This window comes from Loxodonta africana, chromosome 10, assembly GCF_030014295.1.
Source record: "Loxodonta africana isolate mLoxAfr1 chromosome 10, mLoxAfr1.hap2, whole genome shotgun sequence".
Classification (NCBI taxonomy): domain Eukaryota; kingdom Metazoa; phylum Chordata; class Mammalia; order Proboscidea; family Elephantidae; genus Loxodonta; species Loxodonta africana.
Genome location: NC_087351.1, coordinates 101781895 through 101804129, shown reverse-complemented (window position 1 = coordinate 101804129; position 22235 = coordinate 101781895). Strand labels below are relative to the sequence as shown.

General features: G+C 39.7%; 2 protein-coding genes across 10 annotated transcripts in view; one reads left to right on the top strand and one right to left on the bottom strand.

Moving 5' to 3' along the window:
* EML5 (EMAP like 5) overlaps positions 1 to 2256 on the top strand; it is a gene marked incomplete at its 5' end in the record, with an annotated part of 145236 nt that extends 142980 nt beyond the window's left edge. Inside the window, 2 exons of the mRNA XM_064291859.1 lie at positions 51 to 204; positions 900 to 2256. Coding sequence (XP_064147929.1) covers positions 51 to 204; positions 900 to 1055 — 310 coding nt within the window. The remainder of the gene's footprint in view (positions 1 to 50; positions 205 to 899) is intronic.
* ZC3H14 (zinc finger CCCH-type containing 14) overlaps positions 1 to 22235 on the bottom strand; it is a 61416-nt gene that overhangs the window by 5815 nt on the left and 33366 nt on the right. The window contains exons 10-17 of one of the 9 annotated variants that reach the window (XR_010323208.1): positions 16921 to 16995; positions 12131 to 12293; positions 11155 to 11387; positions 7845 to 7965; positions 6966 to 7102; positions 6622 to 6713; positions 5744 to 5850; positions 5002 to 5166 (exon numbers count right to left, since the gene is read on the bottom strand). Coding sequence is in view for 8 of the 9 variants with exons in the window: in XM_064292839.1 (XP_064148909.1) it covers positions 5160 to 5166; positions 5744 to 5850; positions 6622 to 6713; positions 6966 to 7102; positions 7845 to 7965; positions 11155 to 11387; positions 12131 to 12293; positions 16921 to 16995 (935 nt within the window). In the remaining variant the exon portion in view is untranslated. Of the gene's footprint in view, positions 1 to 4029; positions 5167 to 5743; positions 5851 to 6621; positions 6714 to 6965; positions 7103 to 7844; positions 7966 to 11154; positions 11388 to 12130; positions 12294 to 16920; positions 16996 to 22235 lie in introns of those variants that run through there. The other 8 variants (XM_064292839.1, XM_064292840.1, XM_064292841.1 and 5 more) reach the window with 8 other exon arrangements.

The window sequence follows — 22235 nt, the reverse complement described above, 5'->3', positions numbered from 1 at the left end:
CAATAGAGTAACCTTGTGTTTGCTACGGTTGGTTTTATTTCTTCCTCCAGTATTCTGGGAGATGAAGTTTTGGGAATCTGGTCCAGACATGCTGATAGAGCAGACGTCAACTGTGCCTGCGTTTCTCATTCAGGAGTCAGCCTTGTAACAGGCGACGATTTTGGCATGGTTAAGTTATTTGACTTCCCATGCCCGGAAAAATTCGTAAGTCTGTGTCTGGTTTAGTATTTCCTATCCTTTTACTCCCAACTGAGATGACTGAGCACGTCAGTACTTTTCCCTCATGAATTGATAGCTAAAATACGTTGTTTTGTCCTGATTTGAAAATACTTTAAAACTTCTCCTGTATTCCTCCTTTCCAGACTTCCTACTTGTAAACCCATTACCCTGAACTAAAAAGCTATTTGAAATATTCCCTCTCCCTTCCCCCAGTAATACCATCTCTGGAAGTTATCCTAATAAAACTGATTGGCTTTTTGGCAAACATTTAATCAGTGTATTTGCCAAGTTTCACATTCCTCAGAGAAAAACATTTCAGAGTGCCTGGAGACACCTGACTGCCCAAATAACCAGGGTTGTGTTTAGTGCAGATCCATCATTACCTCTGAAAAGCACCATAATCATTAGCTTCAGTCCTAACCCCCTTCTCTCTTCAGAGCCTTTGTGATAGAGATCATGGCTCATTTATTGATTGTTCACTAATTCTACTTTAATTCTGTAATATCCCATTCTTCTCATTTCCTCCACTTTTTCTAACATACTTTTGTAGTGATCTCTGGCACTCTTAATAATGGTAGAAATAGAAATCAAGTTGTACTTTGCAAGTATGTATAAAGGAACCTTTGGCCTTTTTGTGCATCACATGCCCTGAGCTTTGTTTTTCACTGTTGTTTTTTTAGGCAAAGCACAAAAGGTTCTTCGGTCATTCGCCCCACGTGACTAACATCCGATTTACCAGTGGAGATCGCCATGTTGTCAGTGCTGGAGGTGACGACTGCAGGTTGGTAACTTTCTCAGCCCAAGAAAGGAGCAGGCTGTGTTTTACTGGTTGTTAAGAGATGTAATGTAACTTCTTCTACAACCTGAGTTTATAAGCCAAAGGCAGCATAACCAGGTGGTTACTCTGAGTCCTGTACTATACAGACACAGAATCAAAGAAGCTGAGGGAAAATTCTACACGTGTGATTGGAAAGCTCAATTGAAAATAAAAAACTGTTCTGAAAATCTAGAAATATAATGAACTCACTGCAATTTCTTTCTCTGACTGCAGTTTATTTATCTGGAAATGTATACATACGCCTCACTGAAAAATATGGATGCCGAGAAGATGCTACATAAATTAAAAGCCTTGAGAGACCAGAATTAGAGAGAGGAAAAAAACAAACCCTGCTTGGTCAAGTGGTGCTAACCCAAGATTGTAATGGGGGCAAAGTCCCAGAATCACAAAAGAAGACTGATAAGTTCCAAATATGTGCCATTCGCTTTGGCTAACTGTCCATAATTCACACACTGCGAGATAGGTGAATTTTGAGGACGGACTGAATGCACACGTGGCGGCAGCAGCCAGCCCTCCTTTTCTGGGTAGACTGCCAATTCGGCAGAACTGCCAGGCAGACTTAGGGGGCCGCATCTCAACCAACCAACCAACCAAAAGCTTAAAACCCAACTTGGGTATTTTTTTTTTTTTAAGCAAAACTCTGTTTCTTTTCAGCATTCATATTTTATTTTCAAGGTTCATGGTTTAATGAAATATTTTATCCTTGCACTTCCAGAAGGAAACACCCACCATCACCCTAAAAGATCAGTTTTTTAAAGGCAAATATTATTTTCCCTAAGGAAATAGAAGTTTTACTGGAGAATGCAATGCTTCTAAGGCATTAATAAAGCCCTTTTTATAGAGGACACTTCTCTCCTGGCAGTTGTGCATTCAGGAGGAGTAGTATATGATTACTGTTTTCATTTTTGAGCCGCTGTCAATCTTTTTATGTTCAAAAGCCATCTCTATAATTGAAAAATTAAAACATGATGGTAGCTTCATTAATGGAAAAGCAGCATGATAAACAACCATTTCCAATGGTGTACAGTTTTTAAAGTTTTAAGCGGCTATCTAACTGGAATACTGAATATATTTGAAGATGTAATCTAATATAAACATTTTGCTTAACATGTAAGTGAAAGGTTTAAGTTCACATTTATAAAGTTATACAATTTAGTAACTATTGGAATAAAATTTTTATAGCTTTTTTTTTTTCTACTGGAAAACTTTGTTCAGTTAGATGTCTGCCATCCCGTAGATCCCATCCACACTGAATGAATGCAGGTCCGTTTGTGAAGCTTGTCATTAAAATTCCTTTCTGGTATTTTGAGGCTGAACTCTTAGATTCTTACTCCTGTTCACCTTAAATGCTGCCAAAGATCAGTACTAACCATTCAGGAATTTGCTGTTAGTCTATCTGTAGTTTCCTGAAGACTGGAAATTATGTAGACTGCTATTAAAAAATATATTTTTCTAAGTGAAGAAGTTTAAGATGATCTATTGGTCCCGCGTTCATTATCTTTGTAGCATGAAAGACCCCTCCCCTCAGGTTTCTGGAAAGCCAGGTATGTTTGGACAAGACATACTGAAGCCTCCAGACAGCTAATTTCTGTCTCCAGCACTTGTGAACATCAGAAACAAAGACGACTGAATGATATTACAGAAAGCCTGGCCAGTGAGTGAAGCTCATCAGTTCACAGCTCTGAATAGCTGTGTCTGAACTATTAAGGCATCTGGAAGCCTGAAACTTAAGATGACAATCTTTCATTAGTCCTATAAATGGGTTCTCCTAAATTAAGCTGAATTTTAGAATGCATTAATATCAAATTTCCATTCAGTCAATAAATTAAAAATTTCCTAAACCACACTCCCATAAAAAGAAAATTTTCCATTTTTTGAGGCTCTTACAGAGTTTTAAATTTTCCTTCTGAGTCACATTTGCCAACTTTTGGCTAAAGAGAAATTCCATTTCCGTTACTGTATAGGTAGAAACTACACAGAATAAAATTGCTTCTGCTGCGTTTTTGCTCTTCATCGTGGCCAACCTGGTAAGAGCCAGCCTTACTCACTGCTGTAGTCAGTTTCAGGAGTGAAGATCATGAGTAAAGGGCACCCGGTGACTGCCCTGCTTGTACCAGCCACCAACCAAGGGAAGGTTAATCAATGTGATAGGCCATTTAGACTCTGCCCAGAGAATTGTGTACAGTACCTGATTAAGCTCCTGGCTTGGTAACCTGAGCCACTTGCTGGTACCTGGAGGGCCAGCTGTTGTCTGTGTATCAATGCATGCCAAAGCACACTGTGCCCTCAGGCACAAGCCGTGGACTGCCACCCACACGCATCCCATCCCTTTTTGTGACCCTTTTTTTATGGTGGTTCATTTTAGACCAAATTATCCAACACAAGTTTTAGGGTCAATCTTAGCTTGCCCATAAACCATAGCAACAGAATGATAACAGTACACTCTTAAATGTGTTTTCTAGTAGTCTGTTAAATAGCAAAAATGATCAGATTTTAACGTTATGTCCTTCACGTAAAATGACTAAAATAAACCACTTAAGCCCTTTTTTTTTCATTTATGTTCTTTATAGTAGAACTCTAAGAATGCAGCTATATACCATGTATAAATAATGAAAAGTCTGAATTTTCAGAAATTTAAAACAAAATTACTTCTGCAAAGACGATAAACACGAATCAATTCAGTAACTCTGGAATGAACAACGCCTTAAGTTCAATGGAATAAACTTTTTTGAATGAAAACAGGATTGTCACTGCACCTAGGCCTAAAGACATAGACAGCTTTATGCTACTGTGTGCTTTGTCTTTCTTCACGTTTCAAGTCTTTCTCTGAGATCAGCACAGCAAAGTGCAACTTACGCAATGGTTTAATAACTGGTTAATTCTTTTTTCTTCCGTTGGAAAACCAAATGACCACAAAACTTTTAACTGCTGGCTTTACGCTCTTGAACACAGACTTTCTCTTACACATGTGGTTTTATTATTCCCTGGGTACATGACTAAGCAAGTCAATTTTTTTTTTTTAAACAGCACTGATTTAATTTGGTCCTGAGAATGTCTAAGTCTGTATTATCTCTTTTGCATTAATTCTTTTCTAACCACCTTGTAGTTTTAATTAAAAAAAAAAAAAAACTATATATCACGTCTTTGAATCAGTGATCCATTTGTTATTTAATTCTAAAGCATTTGACACTCCTTGCCTTAACAATTTTAGAAACCATACACACACAACTCTGTATATTAATTCAACAGTCCAGAAGTTTAGTCCTATTTTGAGGTTTACCCATCCGATCTCTATATAGTTGTCATTTAAAATATACTATTAAATCTAATTTTTATATTTCAAAAATTATCTTTAGTAGTAACTAAGTATATTTTCTGTGGGGTGATTTCTAAGAATGTTATTTTTCAGAATGTGAGAATATATATGTATGGCTATACCTTATGAGTTTAAAATCTGTTTTCTGATACTTTATGTATATACTTGTAAAAAAATTTGTATAATTTTGTGATAATGTAGTTCCCCAAAATATTTATTTAAAGAGCATATGTTAATAGTAAATGAAAGCATTTTAAGGAATTGTTCACATTTTTTGCACTTGCCATTTCCACCGTTTCCATGCTACACGTCTACCTCTCTAGTCCTTCCCAGGAGTCGGGGAGCCATTTTACCTAAGTGGCACTTAACCTAAGAGGCCTGTATGCTTTTCAAAGTAAAGTCACTTAAAAAACAAACAAACAACAAACAGAACTGAATGACGGCCACCTCAACACTTTTGACCACGCTTCTGTTTTCAAAAATATCACATTATAAATGCTGATACTTCAAACAGCAGTGTACAAACATGCCTCAAATGTTTCAACAGACTTTAGCTTTTCCTTAAACCATCTTTTCATAGTAAAAACAAAATGAACAAAAACAATGTTAAAACCACTAAACAACTTACAAACTTGAAAAATCAGACACTTCAGATAGGCAATAAACTTCTTATTATGAAAGCAATATATTCCAAGTTTCAAAGATTTGACAAGTTCTGTAGAATATCTTTCATCAGGAGATGGCAACTTCCAAAATCCATGATCTTCTGCCAGGTAGGACTGGGTGTCATTCACTGAATAAACAGAACCAACAACGTGAAACTGCTTTGCAGCCATATACACCATATATCTCAGCTAATGTTGAATATTTTCAGACAGTGAGTATTTGGTCTACAAGTTGCAGTGTAAACTTCAGATTTTTTTTAAGAAGATAATTCAATTATGTAAGGTACACAGAAGATAATAATAACAAACTTATAGGCCACACTAAAATATTTTGCAACTTCTTTTCAATGTTTTATAAGTGCTAATATCTAGGAAAATAAATTGATGTTCATAAGCTGTATACACATATATATACATATATATATGGATTCCTAAAGGCCTTTGGATATGTTCCCCTAGTAGACGATCAGGAGTAAAAGCAATCTGAATTGGAGATGACCTAGGTAATCAATCACTGGATAAAACAAAATTTGGTCACTGTACTAAATTGTTATTCAAAGGATCCTTATATAATTAAACAGAGGAGAAAAGCCAAATTGCTAGCTTGCAATTTCCCCAATATTTATGACTTTATAATTTGAGGAACCGCCTACCTATTAGAAAAGTGTTTGAAATGACACTGGAAAAACTAATTTTATTCTTTACCTGGTTTGAGGTCGAATCCATTTCAAGGCATGTCGTGGTGGTACAGTAATGGTGGGATGGTAAAACGCACAGTCAGGTCTTGTACACTGAGTGTTAAACCTACAGTGCTAAAGACAGAATCGTTTCAACAATATTTGTAAAGCTAATATAAATATAAAACAATCTGAGATGAGAGTAACCAGCCCACCCTAACCATGACATACAGCCTGTAATGTTAATTTTAAGACTACTGAAGCCTTGGTAAATGAACCACCCCCTCCCCAAGACAGAAAATCCTAGTCAAAGAATCACGGCAAGTGAAATTTCAAAGGGAACCTTAACATACCAATGTCTTCTAACTAGGGTAGGAGTCATCTATGCACACACTGCCCAACATCCCTTCCACTTGTCACTCTGCCCAGTTACAGTTGAGAGAAGTGAGGGTCTTTCATATGGTCTTCCGGCTGCTATCTCGGGGAGATTATGCACTCTCAACAAGCAGAGATACATAACACCAAACTTTAGCACACTGATACAACACCATCACTACAAGCTTGGATGGTATCGAGCAGTATGTCATTGTAGTTCTGGCATTAGGTAAAGTAAAAAATAAAAACACACCCTCCTCATGCTTAGGGGAAGAGAAGAATGGAAAATGTGACTAATACAAAGATGAGCCTCCTTTCCCGAGAACTTAGCGGTCTAAGAGGCCAGACTGGGGCGCAGTGACATCTAAGGAATAACTTAAGGTCTTATAGGCTATCAAGCAATCTCTGACCAAAAAAAAAAAAAAGTCTGACTGGAAAAAATGCAAGCCATTAAATTTACTAGCCATCTTCCAGATCTCAGAATTGAGAAGTTATCACTAAATTGATCTTTGGGAAAATAAAAGTTCTTACTTTTGGATGATAGAAAGGACATTCCATTTTCTTACAAGCAGGGAAGTAACGGCAGAGCTGAGTACTAGAAGGTGGTGCTGGTGTTGTAACTGCTGACAAAAACACAAAGATTGAGCAAATCTACTGATGTTTTTTATGGGGGTGGGAACCATTTTAAAAATTAGAATAAGGTTTATACATTAGTCAAGATAAAACCCTTCAGAATATATGTATGTCACGTAACTGGTTACATTAACTGATTCTGTCAAAAATTTCTAAATACTCTTTTTTTTTTTAAATTCAGTTTACACTCACAGAATGTCATTTTCCATTTTTTACTCAATGTAGTGCCCAAAGTCACTCACCTGGTTTTGGAGGCAGTACTGGAATTCTTCTGCTCATATGAGTGAAGGGACAATCTGGCTTGGTACACTTTGCATCGTATTTACAATTTGGATGAACAAACAAACATTTTTCAGCAAATTTACAATTGGGAAAGGCTCTGTGAAACAAAAACCGTATTATTCACATTTAAGAGCGCCTTATACGCTATCATCACTGCTGATTTTGTGTCTGATAAAAATCACACCGCTTACCCTCTGTTCAAAGTCTACATTTGTAATATTAATGAAATAAACCAATAAATACAGTGGGCATATCTTACATGCAAGGCACCACGCTACAGCTAAAGAGATCCATCCCATGGTCTGCCCAGAATGTACATCCATATTATTCCCGCACCAAAAGTTCCTTAAAGAGGCTAGAACATGGAGAGATTCTACCCACAGGACTAAAAAAAATTCTCCTAAATGTCCTCTCACAAAGCTCATTACATTGAACCAGCCAGCAAGTACGAAAAAATAAAACCTAAGTCCAAAACGTTTTCTCATTACTGTAGCTAAAATTTTCCCAATTCTTCAAAATAATCTGTGTATGTGTGTATGGACACAGTACATACAAACCAGGGCAGTTATCATCTACAAAACCCTCAAAGAAACCAGAAAATTCAGTATCTCACAGGTTCGAGGCACAAAGCAGCCTCTCCAACTTCCCTTCGCCCGCAGCCCCAACAACCACACGTAACAGAAGTATACTGTTCGGGGGAGGGCTACGGCAAGTGCCACTGCATTTAGTTTTAAAACTCTGTAACAAGCTACTGAAACTTATCCATACGAAAGAGAAATAAACAAGCTATAAGCTACAGACGTTAACCTCAACACCTGAATCGGTTTGATGCTACTTACTTGCAAGGTGAGACGGGGTGATGGTAAGCACACTCATCTCCATTTTTACAGGCAGGCCAGTACTTGCAGCGCTCCAAAAGTTTTTCCGGTTTCTGTGCCACATTCAATTCACTCATCTCAGCTACGAAGGGAGAGAAAAGTATCTCATTACTTATGATCGATTTGGTATGTGGCCCCTTTAATAAATTTCCCTTAATCCCCAGTCTTAAAATCTTACTTTCTTTTATGTTTACAGTGACACAAAACAAATGAGTCCAAAAAATCTGATGAACACTGGTAGTAGAACCCTGTAAGATTATCAGGAAGTAGACTGCCGTTTTCGTTGTGAAAAGTAAACTGGACAAGCACTCTGTTACTGCAACTGCAGCCAAAGTCCTAGCACTAAGCTCTAATTCTCAATATTATTTCAGAGCTGGGTTAAACGTAAGAGAGCGAAGAATGTCAAGTAGGAGCTGATAAAAACACACAGAAACTGAAAACATATAAGGTGGCTGGGAATATGAATTAACTCTAACATTCAGGCCAGATTACAAAGTGGCCCAAATACAAAAATGTTTCCAATTACTGGGTTATAAGTAGTTTCTAAGTCAAAGTGATAAACTCACAGCAATGTCTAAAAAGGGAGGGAGACACTTTTGCCTAAATGGGCCACAAATACCATTACCCACAAGGCCCAGGGGATCACCAGGCTGGTTTAAGACAGTGAATGGCAACGACATCTCCATGTTGAGGAAACAAAGGGAGAGGTGGGCACTAGCAAATGAGAGAACAAGCACACACACCATCTGCAGGGCTCACCGCTGCTCCAATCACAATTTCAGGCCCAATTACAGTGTCAGGTACTCTGACAAGGGAAAGAGGGGCCTGTGTTGCCAGAAAGGAAGCCCAAAATCTACCTTTTTATGTTGACATTTACATTTTAAATACTGGCAACTAAAATTAAAACCACTGAATAAAACAAATGAAATTACACCTTTAGACTCTAATTAGCTGCCAACTTCTGGCCCAAGACATTCTAGCCAAAAAGAAAAAAAAAAATGTAGGAGTATTACATATCATAGTTTATAATCATGTTTACGAAATCAAGTAGCGCTCCAATCCCATTTCTCTTAGTCATTTGCCTTAGGTCAAGAAGTTCCAATTTGGTTTTGTAACTTAATAGCTGAGTTATACATTTTGGGCAAATCTAACATCTCTGAACTTCTGTTTCTTCATCTATACAAAAAGAAAATCATGTCTTCCTTAGAGTTTGATGACTACATGTAAGAATGCAAAATAGGCAACCAATCACAACCTAACAGCAGCAGCAGCTGGTATTATCGGTGTTTACTGCTTTCATGAAGCTCGGTCTCATGACTGAAGTTCAGTCTTCATGATAGGTGTACAAGGCACAATCAGCCACACAGCCCAGATGGGAGCATCATCAAACAACTATTATGATGATGTCCAATACATAAATTTCCCATGCTACTTTAAACATAATCAGTAAAGTCATTTTGGTTCTGGGATATGAAAGTATTCTTAGTTCCAAAGAAAACTGGGTGAGGCTAGAGGGAGTTGTTTCCCCCACTTTTAAATGGTTCCTGTGTCACCCCTGCAAAGAAGTATGCCGTGCCCTACCCTTAACACACGTTAGACTGTGATATATGCAGGACAGCCCAGTATAAATAAGGGAAGACTAACAAAACAGTTTGGCTGGAGCTAAGCAGCTGGATACTACAACCAATATGAAAGAAAAAAATACATGGGAACGTGTTAAGTCATATACACAAAGGTCTCCAACTAACATTTACTTCATAAGCTCTTAAAACTTTTCCTGCTTGAGTTTCGAGAAGCAAATTCATTTAATATTGAAAACTGTAAAATCTGTGCTGCCATATAATAATAGCCAGTGGGGGTGGCTTCAAACAGAGGCTGCTGCCATTGGTTGCACCCTTTGAAACACCTGGCAAGCAGTTACAAGGTTTCAAACTCCCTGCTTGAAGGGGACAAGCAATGGAGGCCGGAGCCAAAGCTTCATCCCTGAGCAGCAGAGGAGCCTAAATCAAAGCCACGGGGGAGGCAGCTTCCCACCGACCGCAGTGGTCTCCGCATCGGCCGGCACCTGTTCAACGTAGGCAAGAGTTTTCACACCAATGTGCTATTCATAGTGCTGCCGCTACTATGTCTACACCAGTGGATCCAACATGGAAATCGACATTTAAACAAAACTAGACTCTAGCCTGCCAAAGAAAATCATTCTACCAAACTGATAACCAAAAATTCTCTCATTTTAGAAAAAAAAATGGCATCAAGAAATCTGTACTGCCTGACCATTACAGTTCTTACCACCTGTTGCCATTTTTAAAAGTCCTTCTACCTGATTGACATAAAGACCTTGAGATTTCCATGACCAGCCCCCTTTCTCCTTACATCAAGGTGTCAGATTTTCAGCATCACAACTCCCTCCATCGAGCACAACCATGACACTACATTACTGACTCATGGCAGTACAGCTTTTAGTTAATGATCTCTTCCTAATGTCTATTATATTTTTCATAATTAAATAAGGTATTCAATACATTTTTGTAACTATGCCACGAAAAGGATTACTTGGGAAATTTTTCAAAGTTCATTACTGTACTGTTTTTTCTTTGCAACTGTGCATTTTTAAGATTCAGTAATTATCTTCCCTGCCAGTGAAGAGGTTTTTCTAAAACTTCAAACAGTGTGCGGGGCATGATTATCATTCTCTATCATGAATGAAAACGATTGGTGGTGCTGCAGCCACCCGTGGCGTCCAGGGAGAGAAGAAGCAGTCGTAAGGAACATTGGCCTGCCTAGAGGCATGCCACTATCCGAATTGAGTTCATCTGCCTCCGGCCAAATATTACCTTTCAATGTAACTTTAAACATAAGGTCCTTTCTGCACCTCCAATAAGTATTTTGACAATTCAGGCAAGAAACTCCTTTCAAGAAAATTTCATTGAGGTAAAAACAGCATTGAAAGCCAAATTAATTTTTCTCTCAAGATCAAATTAGTTACAGGAAAGACTATCACTAGTACAAAGGGAAATAAGTAGTTAAAAAAAAAAGAGGTAAATAAGGCATCAAGAATGAGCATCCATCCTTCAACAGGCAAAATTAAGAAGGCTCCATGGCTGAACTCCATGTTAGCACTTGAATCACAGTCTCAAATTTAACTGGTACTTTTGTCTGAAGGAATTAAAAAAAAAAAGGCTACCACTGGATATTCGTTCAAGAAACATGTCAAAGATCCCTTCACAACGACAGCCCCCTGGAAAAGGGATCATCTGAGCTCTCAACACACCGTTGGAGAAGCTACCATTTGGGTCCTCAAGCTGCCTGCTCATCAACTGCAACTGCTGTGGGTGGAGGAGACCTCTGAGTCCCTTGTTTGAGGCTGCAGTTTGGTTTACTGGTTTCATTCCTTCAAAGCACATGTCTTCCTCTTGATCTGACATGTATCCTGGGGGGCTGGGGACACCATCCAGCGTCACTATAAACTTGGGACTTGCAGGTTTATCTGGTTGTACAAGATCTCTGCCAGACAGATAGAAAATACCATAGAATTAGGGAAACAAACACAAAAAAGCTATGCCTCCTAAAGTGCTCTTCAGCAGAACTACCCCTCCCTGACTTGCTTCGCATTTGTCCAGTAAAAAAAAAAGTCTTGGTAGGACTTCTAAGTTTGGCATATTAAGGGACTGCTGCTAAGACAGTGCCATGGACAGTCACTACGACAGCACCAACCATGACCCTCCAGCCTGCACTTACTGAGAGAATCTCCCCTAAACCCCAACCCCAGAGTCCATTTGACCCTCACAGAGTCACACGGAAATAAACTGAAAAATTACCATCTATGCTGTGAATATACTGGCCAGCAGCTCTTATTTACGTTAGTTTCGTTATCTGTACGTTCGTTCCTTTTACTTACTCTATTTTCTAAGGGAAGAATCACCTCCACCCCATCTGCTAACTCTCCCTAGAAAAATTTCCTGATTTTAGTTACCTGACTTTTTAAGTTTCATTTCCTGGATGTGTATAAAGAGTCTTATTAACACAGCTAAATCATATGCTGAGTTTTTATTTGCAGGCTAACTGATTTCTGAACAAGAAAGATGAACTGGACTTTTTGAAAATGGAACCTGGCTTACTATTCATGGCCTCGCTGTTTCATCAATACAATGAGGGCTGGGGCGGGAGGGGAGAAGCTGGGAACTAAGGCTCAGCCTATACTATCTAATCAACACAAAGGAGCTACACAAGAAAAAGAAACCATCTACCGTGGTGTCTGCATAAGGTGTCCTGAAAGTACCCGAAGGGTATCTGCAGTCTTCATCCCCGACTCGTGGTTTGGTGCCACTACTATCTCCTCAGACAGCTTTGGCTTCTTCAGAATAAATGATCTTGTGTCTGCATGGACCATGGATTCCATGTCATAGTAATCTGAGCCAAAAAAATTGGCCACAAATGTTTACTTTTGAATATACCTTACATCCCCAACATCACACAATGTGAGAAGAATGTCAGTCTTTTACATATTTGTGATCATTTTCAAAGGAAAATTACAACTGGTCCTACTCACGAATAGGCTGTGATTCTATGCCAGACAACTGTTCAGAGAATTCAGGTAGTCTTTTCCTCACCCGGCACATTGCCAAGTGATTCTAATTAACACTTCCTGCCCACAACACAAACAGCTTCTGTGAGCCATCAAATGGGATATTATTAACAATATAAACTTACTTTCTGTACAACAATCTCTTCTAAAAGCATGGCTAGTTTAAGAGTCCTAATGCTATCACACACAGTTATGATACGCAGACTGCTTCCCTGCTTTTCAAAATCGGTCTGATCATTTTGCACAGTACCACTTACAAAGAATACATCTTGATGAAATATTGAATTTATACTATTTCTACCTGTTTGTAGGTACAGAATTACTTGGAAAGAGAATTTTAAGATGAATGGGTATTTAAAGAGATATGGCAAGGAAAATACTGACCTTCATGCTCACAGCCATAAGCTAACATCATCTACAACTTCCTTTTCAGGCCTGTCTACTTCATAAAACGTGCCAAGACCTGCAGCCTGGGGTAGGTACGGATGGCCTATCAATATGCCATCAACTGACAAAAAAGTTAACGAGCTGTACTACTTTTAAGGTTAACAGCTAAATAACAGGGACCAAAATGAACAGAACAATTATTTGCATTCATTCATTAAACAAATATTTACTGAATACCTAAGAGCTCTGTGCTCGGTACACAAAGAAGAAAAATAGACGTACATGTAATTTCAGAACAGTATGACCCAAAAGGTGGCCCAAAAAAGGACATGAACAAGGTGTTGGCAGAATACAAAGCAACCTACTTAATTCTGGAAAATTAAGGAAAAGTTTACCAAGGATGGAACATACGGAACAAGTATTAAGGAAATGGGCAGAAAGAAACTGGAAGGAGAGAGCGCGATGGGAGCAGGTAGAACATTCCAGGCAGAGGAAACCTGACATAGAAAGGCAGAGGCCAGCACGAGGCACAAGGAGTCTGAGAAACAGGGAAAAACGTGGCGTGGTTGGAAGGGCCTGTGTGGTGGGTCGGGCAGGTGGATGGCAAGGAAGGCTGATGCAGGTAATGCAGGGTCTTGTAGGTCTTAATGAGTTTGGATTTTGGTCTAAAAGTAATAAGGAATCAAAGTTTTCTAAGTAGGGAAGTGACAGGATTAAATTAGTTTTTAGGGAACCAGAACTACGAATGGACTGAAGTCCTGGATATCCGTTAAAAGGCTGTTGCCCAGAAGAGACGGTGAGGCTCTGAGTTAAAGATTCTCAACCCCTTGTCCTAGTCTAACACACCCGAGGGGAGAGAAGACACACTCCACACTCCCATCGGCACCAGCAGCTCACAGCAGCTGCAATTTTCAACCGCCATCCCTGGAAGGGGGCAGCGGAGACAGCAAAGGCAGACGTAGACATAGCAGGAGGAGAGACCGGGTAGATAATGACGCCATTTATGGAGACAGGAAATAAAGGTAGGAAAAAGAGCAGATTTAAAAGGGGGCAAAGATAAAGGTAAGCTTAATTTTAGATTTGTTTAGCCTGTGGTGCTCTCAGGCAGATATTTAGGAAAAAGTTGAAAATGCAGACTTGACCCTCAGCAGGAGAGGTAAAGATACAAGACAAGCAACGTAGACTCTGAAGGTAAAATAAGAGAGCCCGATAAGCTGCACGTCTTCAGGGCTAGACATCGCTCTCACTGACCCCGCCTCACACAAAGCCCCAGAAGTAGATATTCCCCCATTAGAGATGTCCCACCTGCAGCTCACTCACTCAATGATGCACTGACGGCTCCCGGCCAGCCCTGGTGGAGCCCAGGATTTGGTCCAGGGGCCGTTGGACTTCTCACCACCCTGCACTTCTCGAGGCCAAACGCTTTTACTAGTTTGCATCTTGTGAGAATGTGGAGAAGGAGAGGTGCTGATAAAGGGGAATGAAAAGGAATAATTAGGAGACTAAAGACAGAGTGAAGTCCTAGAAGCCAAAGGATCAGAAGACGGAAGAAAGCCTGGTAATTAAAGTGTCACCCGTTACAGATTTTAGGAAGGTGATGACTGAAAATAGGTCTTTACAATCTTCAGGAGCTGCCGGCCACCTCTGTAAAGGTTAAAACATCAACACTTGGGTCAAATGGAAGCCAGCAGCCGGGAGTGTAAATGAGGTCTTCTGGGTAAAGACCGCAGGCTGAACCCATGAGTTTACTCTTGTTCCCTTCTAAAACTCCATTAAAATGTCAATGAAGGGTTAAAAAGGGAGGAGGGGTCATAAGCCCACAAAGAACATAACTGGGAAAGGAAAAATTACCATAAATTTTAATAATGGAAAGCAAACGGAAGGGCAGAAACTAACTCAGTAGATCCACAAAAGCTGAACCCTAAGCCAGTCATGGAGCATCTCAGATCACAAATCCTCCACGAGCTGAGGAAGGCAGCAAGGGGACCTGAGGAAAAGGTGGAGGAAAAGACAGGGCAAAAAGAGGACTACTTGCAGTTAGTTCTTCCCAAACTCTAATTCTATTCATCTATTTTCCTGTCTTTAATACTTATCATACCTATTCCCCTAACTCTGTGTTCAAGGTATGTGGAAAGGTTACAGGTGTGTTTCCCTGCTGATCACTGCTGGAGAGGCCTATGAGTGAAGTATCATGGTGTCTGACGGAAAGGTGCTAAGCAAAACCAATTCAAATACATACTTTTTTAAAACAAAGGAGTCTGAGTTCTGACAACCTTTGCTAATTTCATACATTCTCCCTTGGAGAAAAGTGAAGCTTAAGACAGAGGGCTGCCAGCAATCACGCTGAAGGAAGAAATATCATGCAGAAATGGAGGACGTTAACTGAACTTCACACAATAACTGGTGTTGAGGAGCCTCCCCCGCCATTTCTCTCCTTGGCTCCAGAGCTCGGGTAGCCAAGGCATTGTCTGAAATATCCTTCTTTGGAGAACCCCACCAACCTAAGAGGAAATGCCTAAAGACACTGATATCAAGGGTTCCCCCAAAAGAGTGCCAAGACAAATCACTACCCACAGCAGGATCTACATTCAAAGTTGAAGTCAAAAGTCCCCCTGACTCAGGAACCAAGACCATCAGCAACCATCTTTTAAGTGTCCACTCTTAGATATAATCCAGCCAAGGATCCCCAGACATCTGAAGAAAACATCTATCATGAAAGACAGCAATCAAAGCAAACAAAAAGCTTGAAGAAAATAAGACCATAAAAAGAGGGAAAAAGTATCAAAATCTGTCTTTAAAGAAGGTATCGTACCCATGAAACAAAATCAATATTCTTAAAAAAAAAAAGGCACACGAAGAAACAAAAGAGCTCTCTGAAATAAAAAATTGGAGGTAAGTAAAGGACTGCATTCATTTATAAGTCACAGAGAACTATATGATGATGTTCAAACTATATCAAACTCTAGATAAAAATAAAACTTAAAAGAAACAGAAAAGAAAAAACGAGCAAGATATTATGAAGTGGATATGATATACACAGACTCTGACTGCCAAACTCTTTGAAAGGAAATGCTCTTAGGCAGAAAGCAGGATGGAATGCTGGAGATGAGGGCAAAACCAAGGATGGAGAGTGTCTAAACACTTCTAACAGGCAGCAGAGACGAAAGCTACAGGGGTGCGACGACACTATAATGTTCAGCAAATGGGTACGACCTGGCATCTGGGTGGAGGGTGGCCCTCAGAGGAGACAAGCACGCCTCCTTCTCTGAGAAGGAGGCCAGGGAAGGGTCAGGGATACAGGCACTAACTGCGGAGTCATTAACTGAGAGGGAAGAAAATTCAGGAAGCTGACAGGGTGGGGTCAAGGGACCAGAGCTTCCAACAAAGGGTAGGCTTAGAGAAAACATAAGTAAGCGGGAGAAAAGAGATTTCTGAATTTGAGATTTCAGGTATGCACCGGTTTCTTTTATTCATTCAGCATTTATCAGATACTGACCAGACATCCAGCAGGGGCAGGGCACTGAGGAAATGGAGATAAATAAGGTTCTGGACCCAGTCCTAAAGTAGGTCACCGAGTGTGTGTGTGTGTCTGTGTGCGCTGGGGACAGGGGACACAGGTAAAGCAAATTACAGTGGTTCCAAGAAGTACTAGGGAGTGGCCCTGGTGATGAGATTCTAAACTGAAATAAAAGTGAGGGTCACTGGAGATAAGGTTAACAGGCCAATGAAAGGATGCTAAAGCAGCTCAGGGCAACCATGAGACTTGGGTAGAGAGGGAGAGAGTAGGTTAGGGACTCAGTCGTCCCTGAGAGCTGGGGAGTAAGCAGCCAATAGGTGGCAGGGACCTGGGTAGCATGGCATCAAAGAAAGGAAGTTTCTGAATGAAGTGGAAACACAAACACCACATAATATGAGGAAAATGAAGGCCTTGTCTTCCAGCCCTAATATTTTTTCACAGATCTAAATACTGCGTGTGAGGGCAGATCTGAGGGATACAAGACACATTAAATGAGGTGGAAAGAGCAACTGAAACTGCTAGACTACAATGAAAAGATTATTACCAACCTTGACTGATCTGCAGAGTTTCTGCCATTACTGGGTCAATTTGCAGTCGGGAAAACAATTGCCTTTGTTGAGGTCCTAGAATATAAATTTTAAAACTTCACTAACCTTAAAAAACAAACAATATCAGTATGTGTGTTTCCCAGAAATTAAGCAAAAATAATCCTTCTAGGCTCTTAACTCAAAGTCTTAAAAATAGCTTAAAGCTTCAGTGATATAATTTAGTAATATTTACCAAAAAAGGTCTATCTTTATGAGCCAAAAAGCTGTACTCAAGGTTGAACCAGAAATGGCAATGTAAGACACTCCTGATTCTCCCACGTCAGTCAGGAAGTCAGTTTTCTTGAACTGGAGGTAAAGGCTGGGAATAAAGATACAAGTGTGGAAAAGCCAGGGGAAGGCACTTCCTGGACCCACCGTGGGAGGTGGGCCACAGCCAACTGCAAGATAAACACGGCAAGCAGCTCCTCCAGCACCTGAGCTCTCACCATTACGACCCACCTTCCCATCCCCTACCTTCCCCTCACTCCTCATCTTTGAAGGTAACAAAACCTCCTGGAATTGCAAAACAAGACACTCCAGAGTTATCCAGTCATGGAGTTCCCAAAAGGCAAACTGTTCTCCGGTGACTAAGTATGCCACTCATTTGGATCACCTAAAAGGACAGATGCTCAAGCTACATTGCTGCTGGGTGCTGCTGAGTCGGTTCTTACTTAAGTGACCCTATGTACAACACAGTGAAACACTGCCCGATCCTGAGCCATCCTCACAATCGCTGTTATGTTTGAGCCTGCTGCTGCAGCCATTGTGCCAATCTATCTCATCGAGGGTCTTCCTCTTTTTCGCTGACCCTCTACTTTACCAAGCATGATGTCCTTCTTCAGCTCAATCTATAGTATGTATTATTCCTTACACAGGTTCGTAATTCCCTAGTAGCCACATTGCAAAACAAAACAATGACCTAAGACTGATTTTCTCCATCTTCGGTATGTTTGCAATCTCGTACAAGGTTTGACAGTAAGCTCCTCAAAGGATGGGAGGGTATCAATCTTCTCTGTAAACCAGAGTACTTAGCAGATATTAGGCACTCACTTGCTGATTTAAAACAAACGTGTTACACTGCAGTGTACAAAGGGATGTACTTGATAGTGTTCAAAGTACTTAATTATTAAGATGTCTGCATATTAACTTTTGGTACATCTGTTACCAGTCGTTCTGAAAGGACAGGCTTTGCTCACTCAATACAAGCATATAAATTGGCAATCTCTTTGCAAGTACCAAGTTTTATTAAAAAGTGTTTTTAAATTTTAAAAGCTATATTCAATTTGAAATTTTATCAGCTTCTGTTTTTTTGTAAAACGTTAAGTTATGATATGCTTTTAGTGGTATGCCCCTCCCCGCCAAAAAAAAATAAAAGTGAATTCCTTCTAAAATTAGCATGGCAAAAGCACAGCAAGGATCAGAGCTGAAGCACAGGGGTCATTTGTGTCCCTCTAGGGCAGCTTGGGGAGCAGACATATGCTAGGTTACAGACAGAAAGGTCTTCTGATCCAAGTACTAGGTTCAAATACTACGACAGGGCTCTTTAACATGAACAGTGAATGAAGAAATTAAACATTAGAAAATAATTTCACTCAGACACATGAAAGAACCATTCTCACACATTTCAAGTTTTCCTTCATCTCTACACTAATCCACCTGATCAAAACACTAATAAAGGATGGAATTGTGATAAACTCTAGGCTTCTAGGTTAAATCATGTGAAGTCCAAATTCATTACCCAAGGTCCAGGAAAAATTCAAGTTCTTTATGACTTGCTGCCTCCACTGAGCTAGTCAAGTTACAGGAGAAAGACATAAAGGACAAGTACCCAGAAGACACCGTATCCTACGAAGGGTTTACCTTTCTCAACATTTCTAAGGATGCCGATTATTTTCACATCAGTAGTCCTTGACTGTGACGACGCAAAACCAAGGTCCTCTTCAACATCTTCTAACTGCCTGGTGCATTCAGATGTGGGTGCTGAATACTCATTCATTTTAACCTCCAAAGATGAAATTTTTGCTTCATTCTGTGATACTCTAACATTCAGATCAAAAAGATTGGCTTCTACTCTCAAAATTGCTGCCTTCATTCCTTTGATTTCATTGATATCAGCTGATATTTTCCTTAAAAGATGTGAAATACTATCTAGCTCATTCAGCGAACAAGAGGAATTTGTTACAGAACCTAAATCGACTGGCCCCGGGGAGAAGACAATCGGTACAGATGATGACTGAAACCTTGAAGACATCTTCATAAAATTCTCTGTCTCCTTTAATAATCGCTCATCTTTTCTTCACAGCCTATTAAAATGTTTCATCAAAAGTAGCAGCAGTGCTCAAGGCTGTTACCTTAAGGAGCGTTAAGAATAAGTAACATTTCAAAACCAATAATTAAAAAGACAGGGTTGTGCATTTCTAGAGTCAGAACTCAAAGTAAATTTGAAAATACTAAACAAACCTGACCAATTTTCTCTTCACTACAACTAAGACACCCTAATACATGGCCCTCTTTATCTCCTAAGTCCTACTTGCAGCTCCTCTCCAAACAATAAACTCCATTGTGACATACGAAAAATAATCCTGGCTCCTGATTGGCTGAAAATAGACATGTGACACACAATTTTTTTTATTATTTACCTTATACGGCAGGGATACTGAAAAGGTGAGCCATAAATTCAGCAATATAACATTGACAACTACCTGAACATGATGTGAATTTAATGTATTTTTCCCCTTTATTAAACTATAATTTTCAAGCTTCAGATTATTTCTAAATCATGTTTTTATCTAGTATCTTGAGTTTCATTTCCCCCTTGAAAATAGTGTAGGACAGTACTCGGCATTTCCTTTGTGGGTAGAGGGCAGGGATGGTGGTCTGACCCATGACAATAGATAAATTCACTTAAAAATACATGTGGTAATAATGAATTCAACTGCACTGATATAATATGGTATAAATTCAATAAGTAGAGGAGGAAACGAGGACTTGGCCTAGGTTTGACAGGACACCATTATCAGATTGGCACGTTTTCTCCCGTTCTGTGGGCTGTCCTTTTTCTTTCTAGACAGTATCCTCTGAAGCACAAAAGTTTTTACTTTAGATGAAGTTCAATTTATTTTTTTCTCTTGGTACCCGCACTTTTGGTGTCACATCTAAGAAAGCACTGCCCAATCTGAGGTCAAAGATTTACCCTTATATTTTTTCCTAAGAGCTTTACAGTTTTAGGTCTCTGACCCATTTGGAGTTCATTTTTGTATATAGTGGAAGGTCGGGTCTAACTTCATTCTTTTCCATGGGGATAACCAGTTGTCTCAGCACCATCTGTCAGGAAGTCCAATCTTTTCCAACTGAACGGTCTTGGTTCCTTTGTCAAAAGCATTTGATCACAGATACATGAGTTTATTTCTGGACTCTCAATTCTATACCACAGATCTATATGTCTGTCCTTATGCAACAACACATAGTTTTGATTATTACAGCTTTGCAGTAAATTCTGAAATAGGGAAGTGTGAGTCCTCCAACTTTGTTATTCTTTTTCAAGATTGTTTTGGATAATCTGGGTCCCTTATATTTCCAAATGAATTTTCGGATCATCTTATCAATTTTTTTGCAAATAAGTTAGCTGGGATTTTGACAGAGATTGAGTTGAATCTGTAAATCAATTTGGGGAGTAACGTCATCTTAACAAAAAGTCTTCCCATCCATGAACACAGAATGTCTTTCCATGACCTCAATTTGAGACTGCTTGTTTTGACTTCTAAGCAACAAATCAGCCAAAATTTCAGGATACCAAGTTGGTGGACATGATTCCCCACAACCTCTTCAAAAGAAGAATTCTAATACAGAATTACAGCCTTTGGTTTCCCAGTTAAATAGATGTTGGTCAGAAAGACAGAATAAAGAGAAAGTGCTGGAATTTTTATAGTAAGAACCTTTATTCATTTCTCCACATTTCTGAAAACTAATTCTTCAAAATTTTTAAACAAAGAATAATTTGCGCAATTTCCAACAGGGCTGTGGGTGCACACAGAATTCTTCAGGAGCACTAGCTGACAAATGACATTTATTGCAAACATTAAGGCCAAGTTTTTTCAGCAGGACATTCTCAGTCAAGAAGCACCTGAAAACCAGCTGGTTCACTAGAGGGTAGTGAACACTGCTTCAACGAGAAAAGCAGGAAAACTGTCTAAGAGAACAAGTCGTAGAGAAGGTATCTAAAAAGGTGTTTCCAGTATCACTCACTGTGCCCAGTCCAACTCTGAAATGTAAAATAAGCAAAGATCCTTCCAAAGCTTCCTGTGTAATTATCTACCAACAAAGGAAGTTTACGTATTTTAACATTTATTTAATCCACACAATAACGTTGTGGTAGGTGCTTCTGTTATCCCTGTTTATAAGACTAGGAAACGAAGCACAGAGAGATGAAGGTCAGCTAGTAAGTGGCAGAAGCCTGGATAAAAGCTAGGCAGCCTGGTTCCAGAGTCCACATTCATAACCACTACGTTATCAGGCTTCTCTTCATACACAAAGTGGAATGAAACACGTCATAGGGAAACCCATGCACCGTCGCTGCTCTTTTATATACACATATACGGATGTGTGTTTATAAAATATGCACATGTGCATATGAGAAATGTCTTAGAAGACTGCACTGATACACATCACACTGTTAGAAGTGCTTATCTCTGAGGAAGGCAATGGCAGAATGAAGGGGGGGATATTCCTGCTTTCTCTGAATATAAAAAGCCTCTTTACTAAGAGGATTTCGGTGTTTCCAGCCTAACGCGACACACTGAGTACATGTATTTCTAGCCTCTCCTTCTAGAGTCAGTAAAAATGAACTAAAGAACTTTAAAAGGGCCTAAGTCCTTAACATACAGCAGTGATTTCCAAATTGAGTTTTTAAGATCATCCACTGAGGTACACGAAGAAAATACCAGAAATTAAATTAAAAATACTTATAACTCCGTCTTATCCTCCTTAAATTTCAGTTTTTACATTTTCTTTGGTCAAAAATGAGAAGACCACTGATTTAGAGATGAGGGGTTGGGGAAACGACTATAGTAGATGCGATTTCGACAACTTCTGGAAGACAGATACTGGCTAGTGAGCGCAGGCTCTGAACTGCAGTCTCAAAGGATGGCCCTGCTCCTCTGTGGAACAGACTCCAGGCGAGTGAGTCTGGCAGCGGACAGACCTGCGGGATGCTGTTCCACTAGGGAGGGCAAGTCACGGACGGTCGCCGAAACCAGGATGTAGAAGCAGATGTGCAC